This window comes from Protobothrops mucrosquamatus, unplaced genomic scaffold, assembly GCF_001527695.2.
Source record: "Protobothrops mucrosquamatus isolate PMUCROS unplaced genomic scaffold, P.Mucros_1.0 scaffold563, whole genome shotgun sequence".
NCBI lineage: Eukaryota > Metazoa > Chordata > Lepidosauria > Squamata > Viperidae > Protobothrops > Protobothrops mucrosquamatus.
Genome location: NW_015386866.1, coordinates 236,654 through 249,369, shown reverse-complemented (window position 1 = coordinate 249,369; position 12,716 = coordinate 236,654). Strand labels below are relative to the sequence as shown.

Below are 12,716 nucleotides of genomic sequence, written 5' to 3'. Positions count from 1 at the left end.
AAGGGAGAGGTTTCCAAGCTGAGCCATGGTGGCTCAGGAATTCTGGGAGTTGCGAAGTCCACAAATCATAAAAGAGCCAAGGTTGCGTACCCCTGGTATAGGGGCATGGTGAAACAGTCTAATATTAAGGATGTTTCCTCCTTCATTTCTTGAAATATCTCAGTCTCTTTTTGCTATTCCTTGCCAGTGCATGTCCCCTCATTTTATTATTTTTTGGTATCAAAAACGATACCAACTCATGCCTTACTTAATCAGTTGGAGTTTAACTGTTATAATCAAAGTGACAGGCTTTTAATTTTGGGCAAGAAATACCAAGCAATGAAAACCTATTTTCTGAAAGATGTGCATCTCTTTAATATAGTTGACTTCCCCACTTCTTACTAAAACAACAGTGTTTTAACTTTCAGAGTTAAAATTCTGGATGATTTCATGTATAGCAAAGCTGTACTAGTCTCTTATGTACTGCATTTTACAGCTCAAACTTTTAGACTAACACCTTATCATGATTAAGGCGTTAAAGGGATTTGCCCATTAACTTTCATGTTCTTGATTTTTTAAAATTCTTATTTAAATCAGATTTCCTTTGTAGTATATTAAATAGAAATTCCTTCAATGGATGTCTCTTGTACATTATCTGTATCCAACGAGAGTGTTTGGTTTTTAATACTGGCTTTTCAGTGGGTGGGGGGAAAGCATCACTATCTCTTGCCAGAATTCTTGGTACTTTGCTATATTTATCCTTTGGTTCTGATGTCAATATTAACCCACTGTATTCTTCCAATCTGCCATAGTCCTGTTTGTGCATTTTGGCATAACTCTCTAAGTACCAAACTATTAACAATGCATCTTCAGTATTTAAATATGTAGATCAGGTTTCCCAGTGACTGTATTGTCTTTTTTCTTTTTTCTTTTTGCTAACTTTTGTCTTGTCTCTTGTTGCTAGAACTTCAGTATGCAGAAAATTGGGTGCTGCCATTTAAATGGCAATTTTAGACTATTGAAACTATAACTGGGCACTTGTGTGTTTCGGTATGATGGTATGGTATGTAGTATAATACTGCTTTACATACGCTATGCCATACAGTGACAAAATGTTTAGCATTTGTAGTACTGAATATGTACATAGCAAAATGTTGTCCTTTTAAAAAATTGTGTGCTTTCCAGATTATGTGCATACAGCTTGCACGTCCTGTTTTGAGTAGGGGGTTGTGTTAAGCAGTGTTTTTGCCTGGAGGAGTGAAATGCTTGCTGCTTAATCAAAGAATTAAAGTTTCCAAGGAATCTGTGTCTATTTTTATGTACCTTGTAATGGTTTAAGATACTTAGGCCCTATACTGTGATTCTCTTCTAAATTCATTTATATTTTTTTAAAGATTAGAAATAAAACTATACAATTTTTTTCATTTCAAAGAAATTTTCTTTTTGGGCAATATTATAAAAATCTAGTTTGACTTTGTACCATTTCTACAAACCACAATCTATTCATCTTGGTTTATTTTTGTCACTTTATGAAATGTAAAATATTTGCACTCCCTTTTAAGTTGGGCAAAAATTTATTTCTTACAGTGGTTATGACAAATGTAACTTTGCATCTTCTTTTTATGTACAGTTTTCAGTTACAATAAAGACATATAAAAACTTTTAAATGAATGGCCATCTATAAGGGCTATGTGTATATTTGGAAAAAGTATTTCTAGGCTAAAGTATTATGTGGTTGGAAAAGAGGTTTGTGACTATACATGCAGACTGGATACTTGATAATATCCTTTTTTAGTTAAGTATAAATTAAAAATGATGGAACACTAAATTGATATTGCAGTTATAATATATTCTTAAACAGAAAAATGTAATGCCTATAAGACAGGCATGTGGGACACATTGTATAGCTTTTAGAATATAGGATTGCATAATTTTGAAATGGATGGTTAGCTTTACTCTTAGATCCATTCTGTCACATCTGAATAATATATGTAATAATAATAGTAATAAAAGTCAAAGATCAGAGAAAAGTATATCCATTCTGAGGTTAAGTTAATTGATGAAAGTTAAGAATACATTAGAGCAATCTTGAACTTTTCCAAGAAAAGTGCAAAAAGTGGAGTATAAGCATAGAAAGGACTTCCATCAAATAACTTTCTAATACTCCCTGGCAAAATCATTCAAAGTCTTGTGGCAATCTTGTGTTTGCAAATTCATTTGCAGCACACATTTCTTCTTCATGTTTTGCTTTCTATATTCTATCTTCCCTCAAAGGTGCCAAAGGTAACAATATGTGTAATCACCTCTGATCGTTATGCAAATAGATTTAAAAGAGAAAGGAAAATTGAATAATAAAAAATGTTGTGTTATCAAGAATTTTCTTCCATATTTTTTGTTTACTTCTTCCCCAAGCCCAGTTATGAACATGGTAGATAGCTGGTTGTTTATTCATGCACATTTATATTGTTTATATCCTGTATTTTTATTATTTTTTTACAAGCAAGATGGCAAACATATTCAACACAGCACCTTTTATTTTCCCCACAACCACCCTGTTGGGTTGAGAGAGAGAGTGACTGGCCCAAGGTAACCCAGCTGACTTTCATGGCTAAGGCGAAACTTGAACTCACAGTCCCTTGCTTTCTAGTCTGGTGCCTTAACCACCGCACCATATATTACCTTTATTAACAACAATTTGACACTTTACTGCTGACATTTATATTCATTAAATTTCATCTTGCTATCTAAAGTGAATAGGTGGCTTGCAATAGGAATATGAAATCCAGGAATGTCTTATCAAGTTCTTTTTGTATTAACCATTTAATAATTATCCATAATTAATCCAATCTAAATGAAGATTGGAAACATATTGCATATTCACATTTCAAAAATCATGACAAATGTGTGACTTACCAATCTGGTTGCAAAAATGTGCGTTTTCACTATACCATGGAAAAAGGATCCCTTTAGATCAGAGGTCCCCAACCTTTTGGGCACTAGGGACTGGTTATGTGGAGAGAGGTTTTTCCGTGGACCGAAGGGGGCTTGGTTTTCTGTGTTGGCTACATCCTATGGATGGGGTTTTCCTTGTTTGTGCGGACCAGTTGCTGGCATGCCGCAGTCCAGTACTGGTCCACAGACCGGGGGTTGGAGACCCACTTTAGATCATTTACTAGTTCTGGAAATCCATCTAGTACACATTATCGTCCAAACAACATACACACATACAATACATAAGTAGTAAAACTGAATCATGACAAGTATCTGTGGCACTTCAATCAAAATGACAAAAATAGTACTGTATGCTGCAGCAGACTCCACCCTTTTTGAACATGGGTGTATATTCTATTGCTTTCAAAATAAACTTAACCCTAAACTTCTATCTCTACTATTTATGTATCAGTGGAGAGTACTGAGTTAATGATCAAATAATGTCAAACTTCATGGAGAATTTTTTAATATGTCAATTATCCAAGTTTATTCATTTACCACTAACACATAAGCAGTGGTAAATGAATAAACTTGGATAATTGACATATTAAAAGATTCTCCATAATGTTTGACATTATTTGATCATTAACCCTGTACTGTCTTTCATATATCCTTCATGTCCATTAAATCAACACCATTGTGAAAAGTGATGCAGACAAATATTTATAAAATGTATGTCAAAAATGGAGGAACCCAACATGCTTTTAGAATACGTTATGATTTAAGAGGTAACACTGAGGCTGAAAGTTTTAGGCATGATGCCTGACGATTGAGCAAAGATTTTCAGCATCAGGTAAGAAAGGAATCATGAATACCAGCAACTAGAGGAAAACAAGTAAAAGAAAAATGAGTTGCTTTTAAGAAGAACATAGAAACCACGTGTAAATTTACAGATAAAGTAGGGCTACTTAAATCCTACAAGAAAGACTTCTAATAGAGACAAAAGAAGGTAAAAGATGGGAATACTATACTGAAACTTCCGCACGTGGAACTGTAGATTTGCAGAAAATTTGTAGAGATAGGGCAAATAAAGCATCTGATTCCTTTTAAAAATGCGCTAGGAGAATCCGTAGGGATCTCGGACCCCAAGGCAGCTTACCTACCCTTATATTTGCTTCCATGATTGGAAGGGACTATATTGGAAGGGGTTGGACTAGATGACCTTCAAGGTCCCTTCCACCTTTACTATTATTATTATTTATTATTATTTATTTATTTATTATTATTATTATTATTATTATTATTATTATTATTATTATTATTATTATTATTATTATTATTATTAATTATTATTATTAAATATCGGTTAAGAGTGTTCAATGCAGGGATGGTCCACTGTCCATTCCTAACAGCAGGTGGCAATGTAATCATTACTATTTGAAAACCTTAAGGGAGAGGGAGTTCCCCACTGTTCTGGGCAGCCTGTTCTAGGCAGCTTGGGAACTTTTAGTGTCAGGAGATTCCCCTCAATATTCATCCAGATCGACCCACACACCACACACACACAAATTTCAACTCTTGACTCTCAATTCATTCTTTCGATCCTGTTCTTCTTCCAGAGGATAACGCACCGGCTCTTTTCTGCACCTAAGAGACTTTCAGATACGTGCGGACCACGATGATACTGCCTCTTAATTTTACCTTTTGCCAGCTAAACATGCCCACACCTTGCCCTACACGCAGTGTTTCTCAACCTTGACAATTTTAAGGCATGTGGACTTCAACTCCCAGAATTCCACAGCCAGCATTGAATTCTGGGAGTTGAAGTCCACATGCCTTAAAATTGTCAAGGTTGAGAAACACTGCCCTACAGTAAATAGTTTGCTTAGGAACCTGCTCCCTATCCTGACTGAGCAACCTAACGGAGTCGCGCGTACACCGGGCCACGCACAGAACCGAAGTCCGACCGCGGCCTCGCGCATGCTTACCTTGGAGCAACCGAAGTAACTATCAGCGATACTTCTGAGAAACAATGCCGCGGATTGGCTGAACCGAAGCTCCGCTGTCTGCCTTTTTTTCACCACAAAAGGCTCCCAGGCTTTGGAAGGAGGAGGCGCCCAGAAGCAAAGGCATATCGCCGAGCCCGCCCCTTCCGATGCCTCTAATAATTGAACGGGTGTGGAAAAAAACATCCCAAGTACAGGGAGGCGCGTCCCTCAGCTCAATTGCGGAGCTGGGTCTAATCTCTCCTCTCCTCGCCTCACTTTCCCGGGTTACCTGCCACGTGCGCCTCTGGCGGGACGCCTTGAAGACTGCGGGGGACCCCTCGCGCTTGTACCGCTCGAAGGTCGGCGGCCGCTGCGGAAGCGAATGCGGGAGGCGGTGCGGACACGTTGAAACGCGCCGCAGGTAGGCAACCCGAACGCATTGCAAAGAGTGAACTCTGTCCAAGAAAAGTTGCGGCTCCCTAACTTTGCAGCTCATTCTCTTGTTTTGGTGTTTGGGTGTATAAGTTTTTCCCCCTCTCAGTTGTGTAGTTGTGGCGGAAGCAACAAGCATTGACAGTGTATATCCTGAGGTGTGACTGGAAAGGAGGAACTGGTCTGCGAAAAGCCAAGCCTGACATCTTTTTAAGATCCAGGCTATTCATTTCTGCTATAGATATTAAAATGGTTACTTCCTATTTCATCCCCTGTTGCAATGTCAGTATTTATATTTTTCTCTTCGATTTAGAGTAAATTGTTAAATATTCAGATATACAATTAAAACAAGAAACCGCTTAAAGCAGCATACTTAAAATGCATAGAAGATACTGCGGCACTGAACAGAATGCTCAACAAAACAATAAATAATTTAAAATAGAAGAACACGTATTGTTGATTTAATTAGAGGTACCACTTAATTGAATATATCTAAAAAGAAGACAACCCACCTTATCCTCATCAGCCCTAAGGATGGAAATTTCAGCTGAAACTAATCCTGGAAATTTCCTCCTCCCTATTAACGTTTACATAAGTAAAATAAATTTCTTAGAAGCCATACTCCTAAAAAGGCAAACTCAAGAGAAAAGAGTTAAACTAATGGTTTCTGATGTTCATTTAAACAAAAAAACTATAACTGATTCCCCATCTGTGTGTAACAGCTATTCTCTCATTCATATACAAACTATGTTTGTATATGTAAACAATTAAATGGGTCTCTTATTTTGCCAGAGATTGCCTGCAGTTCATAAAAATTTCCCCATGCATTGCAACTGGCTATGTGCTTATATGATCATGCAAAAGAACTTGATAATTGAGTATAATACGTTGACTTTCTATCTTATTATCAAGTCAACAAAAGCCTTTATTCAGATTAATATTTTCTGAGAGGTAAATATCCTGCTTTGATAAGCTGTGTTGCTTCATACTGTCTTCTGGTGTGAAATGAAAATTATGTCCCACTTTTGGAATGAAAGGTATGAAAACAACTATTTTCACATTCTCAGCAATATGTCTACTTTGGACAAAATATCTTTTCATCTACTATTCAGGTTGGTAGGCATGCTCTCTAAAATGTGGTAGTCCTATCTTCATAGTACTTTGTTTTTATATTTATACTACTATCAACTGTTAGCATAAACATATTATAATTAATTCTGTGTACAATTTTTTAGATTGGCTTCTTAGTAAATATGCACACGTTTGGAAATTAAGTTTTAATGCTATTTGTTTTTCTTGTTAACAAAGAAGTGTAATCCAGTGATGCTTTTTACCAAGAATTTATATTCTACAAACAGAAATAAAAATTCAGGTACAAAATCTGAGATTACATATATATGTCATTACGTTTTTTTATATAACTAATAATGTTTATGATTTAAACTGCTTTGAAAGTTTTAGTAAATGCCTCCTTATTATAATTAGGTGCTTTTTTCAAGAACTGAGAAAGTCTTTTCTTTATATACTTTCAAAATAATAAAAATACAACAAAATGTTTTAGAACTATTTCTGGGAGTTTTGAATTATTGGAGTTGTATTTGTTTTTGTAATATGAAAATAATCACAGACTTGTAAAACCTAATAAGAAGGAATATTAATTGTTATTAACAATTAGGATTATAGCTGCATATGCTTTAATATGTTAAGAACTGAATAAAACTAACTAAAATGTTTCACAAAATGCAGTTTATCTTAAAAGGTATTTTAAATTGTACGGCCAGTGTTAACACACATTGTGAACTAAATATATAGTGATATGCCACATCAATATAGTACTTCATTTGAATTTGTATTGGGAAATCTTTTTTTATTATGAATTTTAATTAGCCTAGCAAGGTTCTCAAAGAGATAATTAACTGTATTTTCGCAAAGGAACCTAAAACATTTTAATTTGCCATAGCAGGCTCACTTATTTGTAGTTTTAGAACTTCTAATTTCTTGCAAATACTATCTTCGATCTCTAAGATAAAGGAATACAGGTAGTCCTCAACTTACGACTACAGCTGAGGCCAAAATTTATGTTGCTAAGTGAGAAATTTGTTAAGTGAGTTTTGCCCCATTTTACAACTTTTCTTCCCACATTTAAGTGAACCACTGCAGTTGTTAAGTTAGTAACACAGTTGTTAAGTGAATCTGGCTTTTCCATTGACTTTGCTTGTCAGAAGGTTGCAAAAGGGGATTGCATGATCCTGGGACACTACAACCACCATAAATATGAACCGGTTGTCAAGCATCTGAATTTTGATCGCATGACCACAGGGATGCTGCAAGGGTCATAAGTGTGAAAAATGGTCATAAGTCACTTTTTTTCTGTGATATTATAATTTTTAACGGTCACTAAACAAACTGTTGTAAGTTGAGGACTACCTGTGGTGTCATAGATTTATTTTAGATTTTCATTATTTATTTAATTTATATTTTGTATTTCTTAACTGCCCATCTCCCTCAGAGATGCTTAATTAGGCTCATTAAGGCAAATCAAAAGCATCAGAGTATGAGTGAACCAAAACTCAATGTTTATATTTGTAGAGGTGTTATTGTTTTTTTGTCTGAACCATTGCCAAAACATTTGGTGATAGATCCAATATTGTACATGACTGCAGCCAATGATGTATTCACAGGTGGATTCTGAGGATAAGACTTATGATGGAATTGAAGGAGGGGGAAACTTTTATTCCCAGGTTTTTCCCCTAGCCATTTTCTAGGAATCTTGATAAGGAATTTTTGCAGATCCTTTTGTGAAACCTGCCTAATGCTGGACTTTCCCCACTAAGTCACAGATTACTGTGTATTGTTGGGGGGAAATTAAAATGATTCACTTGCAGACTACTCTGACTGCAAGTGAGTATAGTTTGTTGCTCTGACTAAAAAAAAAGCCAACACAGTGCTGGGCTGCATTAACAGAGGGATAGAATCAAGATCACTTGAAGTATTAATACCACTTTACAATGCCTTAGTAAGGCCACACTTGGAATACTGCATCCAGTTTTGGTCACCACGATGTAAAAAAGATGCTGAGACTCTAGAAAGAGTACAGAGAAGAGCAACAAAGATGATTAGGGGACTGGAGGCTAAAACATATAAGGAACGGTTACTGGAATTGGGTATGTCTAGTTTAACGAAGAGAAGGACGAGGGGGGACATGATAGCAGTGTTCCAATATCTCAGGGACTGCCACAAAGAAGAGGGAGTCAAGCTATTCTCCAAGGCGCCTGAAGACAGGACGAGAAGCAACGGATGGAAACTAATCAAGGAGAGAAGCAACTTAGAACTAAGGAGAAACTTCCTGACAGTTAGAACAATTAACCAATGGAACAACCTGCCTCCAGAAGCGGTGAATGCTCCAACACTGGAAGTTTTTAAGAAGAGACTGGACAGCCATTTGTCTGAAATAGTGTAGGGTTCCTGCCTGAGCAGGGGGTTGGACTCGATGACCTCCAAGATCCCTTCCAACTTTTTTATTATTATTATTATTATTATTATTATTATTATTATTATTATTATTATTATTATTATTATTATTATTATTATTATTATTACTAACGTGAAAGAGTTGAGTGAGGTGATTTACTTAACAAAGTTCAGGCAAAAGTATTGGGTAGCTGAGTGCAGGACAGTTATGCTTGTGGTTATTCTGCCTTTTATTACACACACACACACATCCCACCAGCCATCTTTTGATTACAAGGTGGTCCTTAGCAATAACACTTAGATTTATATACCACTGCAGTGCTTTACAGCATTCTCTGAGTGATTTACAATGTCAACATATTGCCCCCAACAATTTGGGTCTTCGTTTTACCGACCTTGGAAGGATGGAAGGCTGAGTCAACAGGATTGAACACCTGGCAATGAGCAGAATTGGCCTGCAAATACTGCATTCTAACCATTGCACCACTACAGTTCCTTGACTTAGGACCACATTTCGAACTAGAATTTCCATTGCTAAGCAAGATGGTTGTTAAGTGAGTCACACCTAATTTTACGATCTTTTTTGCCATGGTGTAATGACTGCAATTCTGAAGTGAATTAGGCAATTGTTAAGCATATCTAGCTTCTCCTATTGTCTTGTCAGAAGCTGGCTGGGAAGGGTGTAAATTGCAATCACATGACCCCAGGACACTTCTAACCATCGTAAATATATTCCAGTTGCCAAGTGCCTGAATTTTGAACACATGATTGTGGAGGCAGTGCAATGATCATAAGTGTGTGGATTAGTCGCTTTTTTCATTGCCGTTGTAACTTTGAATGTTTGTTAAATACTTGTAATTCAATACCATTTGGCATGGCTCATAGAAATGGTTTTGCAACCAAAATAAACTGAATGCTATAGGAAAACATCTCAAGCTGGGGAAATGTTTCAATTGACCTGATATGAGCCATACATGAATGGTGGTGCAGTTAGTAATAATTTGGAACATTTTAATAAGATGGTACAAAATAGAGTTATAAAACAAAAGAAAAGAAATACAGTATATATTCTGTAGGAATGTTAAATATCATGTGATAAACTGGGGTTAGAGGCAGGAAACAAAGATGTAGAAAAGTTGCTTCCTGTCTCACAGACTTAAATTTAGTTTCCGAAAAATGCAAGCTGATGGAAATATGCATTATGTTTTTAAAAGTACCACAGCTCTATGTGGTATTTAAACTTAATTTCCTCCTTACAGTTACTTTTACATTTAAATCATATTGTAAAAAGCAGTTTTATAAATCTTAATTTTGGAATGAAAACCTTTTTAGAATTTAATTGCAATAATAAAAAATGAAATGATATGTTAATTCAGACCATATGGTTTCTTGATATACTGTATGAAATCAAAAGAAGAATTTAGATTTATTTTGTGTCTATGTGTTATCTCTATTATGATTATTTTTGTGTAATTAAAAAAACCTGTTTCCACTGATGATGGGATCAAATTTAATGTAATTAATTTTGAACTTCCAGAATGGGGAGTCTACATCAGTGTTTCTCAACCTCAGCAACTTTGAAATGTGTGAACTTGGACTCCCAGAATTCCCCAGCCAGCAATGGGTAACTGGAGCTGATTAATTGGATAAGGTCAGAATCTAGACCCCCGTGCCCAGTTAATTAGCTCCAGTTATCAACTTTAGTGTCAGGATAATGTTGGTTTTCTGTCATGTGGCCAAACTTAACCTTCATCTTATTAAATCACAGTATTTTCAAACTCAGATGGTAACTATTGTACATAATTGAGGGTACTATAATTTTGTTTGTGTTAAAACTTTTGAGAGGACAGTCACAATACTCTCTTTCAGTGAAAATGGTGAAGAGTTTTGTCATGTTTTGAAGAGAAATGCATTTATTATGTCCTACATTTTTGTAGATAGTCATTTCATTTGATGCCACTTAGATGCCTGAAGCATCATCCTTGGAAATTTAAAGAAGATACATTTAACTATTGTTGGGGAAGGGAGTGGAAGGAAATACCAAAGGAGAGATGGGAGACATCAACAATTTATTGTAAAAATTAGTCTATGGTAATATTTAAGATGAGTGCACAGCATGCTGGCTGCAAAATGCTAAGGATGAAACAGTCTTAGGCCAGCACTGAAGATAACAAGATCCTAATCATTGAGCTGCACTGAGAATTCCTGTCAACCTTCCTCTCTACTCAGGATGATGTATTTTAGCTATGGAAATAAAAGGAACATTAATAGAAACAACAATTTTCATATGGTATGGGGCTTATATTTGGCGGTTCTCAGAAAATGGATTGTAACATAATGATGATGATAATGAGGGGGAGGGGGAAGAGGAGGAGAATGATGATGATGATGATGATGATATACAGTACATACAATGTGATATCACAGCTGCCAGTTTGTTAGCTAGTGTTGGCCTTCATAAGCATCAAGTTCTTCCCAGGAACTTAAGATATCCTAATGCATTGATGGCAAACCTTTTAGATATCGAGTGTCCAAAAACTAGCCCCACCCCCACTCCATCCCTGCCCTGCCCCCGCTCCGCCCCCACCCCGCCTGCCCACAGGGCCACTCATCGCCTCCAAGGCCCACCATAGATCATTCAGCAGCGCCATGGCAGCCACGCCCTCTGCTCATGCCCTGCAGCATCAACTGTGCACGATGGGGCATGAGGGCAGAGTCTTGTCTACGCTGCCTGGCTGCCATGTCCTTGGCTGCACTGCTCCGCGTGGGCCACGCTCGGGGGTGACTGTTCTCCAGGAGGGGTACTCGTGAGGGGGTCACGGGGGGACACAAGGCTGGGGCAACGGCACGTGTGCCCACAGAGAGGGCTCCGAGTGCCGCCTCTGGCACCCGTGCCATAGGTTCACCAACACTGTCCTAATGTATTGATGTATTATATGTGTGGATCCATGCAGTTTGGCCTTTTGTAACTGACAGATGGAAATTTTGTCAATACACAATATTGTTCTAGACTTTTTGTTGCGGCATCCAGTGTGCCAAAAATCACTGGGACCACCACTGCTAGTTTATGCCATAATCCACAAACTTCAATTTTCAGATCTTGATACTTTGATACTTTGTGATCTTCTCCTATTCTTTGTCTTCTATTGTACCATTAACTGGCATTGCAGCTGTTTACACTCAGTGTCTTGATTTGTGGACAAATTGTTGGCATTTTGTAACATTTTAATTTCCTTACCAAATTAAGGTAAGGATCTGATAAATACATTACTACTCAAGTACTATATTTCTCTTTATGATTTTATTCATAGTTTGAAGTCCATGGCCTCTGAAGATCTTGCAGGCCAGTTACCAAATTTCTACATCCGACAGAACTCCTCAAATGCAGTTTCTTTAGAATTTGACTCTGATGTCAACTATCAGTTCGTGGAAATCTTAGATGAACGATACAAATGTACACACTGCCACCTTGTCCTCCATAATCCGCACCAGACAGGATGTGGCCATAGATTTTGCCAGCATTGCATTGTTTCTTTGAGGTACAAATGGCTTCTTTTTCTTACAATTGATTTGTGCAAATCAATGCTGTCATAACAACTATACAGTTTGTGAATGTATAGAATGTGCAAGGGTAACCCAGAACTTTAAAGGGATCCTCTTTTAATTTTGCTCTTCTGAGGATGCTATAGACCTCCAACAGTCTTATGTACTTAAGTGCTTTTCCATCAAGCGGGATTGGCCTAGGGGGGGGATTGTATAGGGATTTTAATAGGGATTTTATAACTTTTCTAAAAATAACAGGCTTATTTAATATATATTTTAATTGTTTTTAGATATTTATTGTATAGTTCCGTTTTTATTGCCTGTAAGCCGCCCTGAGTCCTTCGGGAGAAGGGCGGGGTATAAATTAAAGTA

General features: G+C 36.8%; 1 protein-coding gene across 1 annotated transcript in view; it reads left to right on the top strand.

The window, feature by feature from the left end:
* Nucleotides 1-5,075: 5,075 nt before the first annotated feature.
* TRAF5 (TNF receptor associated factor 5) overlaps nucleotides 5,076-12,716 on the top strand; it is a 21,302-nt gene continuing 13,661 nt past the window's right edge. Inside the window, exons 1-2 of the mRNA XM_015817212.1 lie at nucleotides 5,076-5,319; nucleotides 12,113-12,340. Of these exons, the coding sequence (XP_015672698.1) occupies nucleotides 12,123-12,340 (218 nt within the window). The 5' untranslated portion in view covers nucleotides 5,076-5,319; nucleotides 12,113-12,122. The remainder of the gene's footprint in view (nucleotides 5,320-12,112; nucleotides 12,341-12,716) is intronic.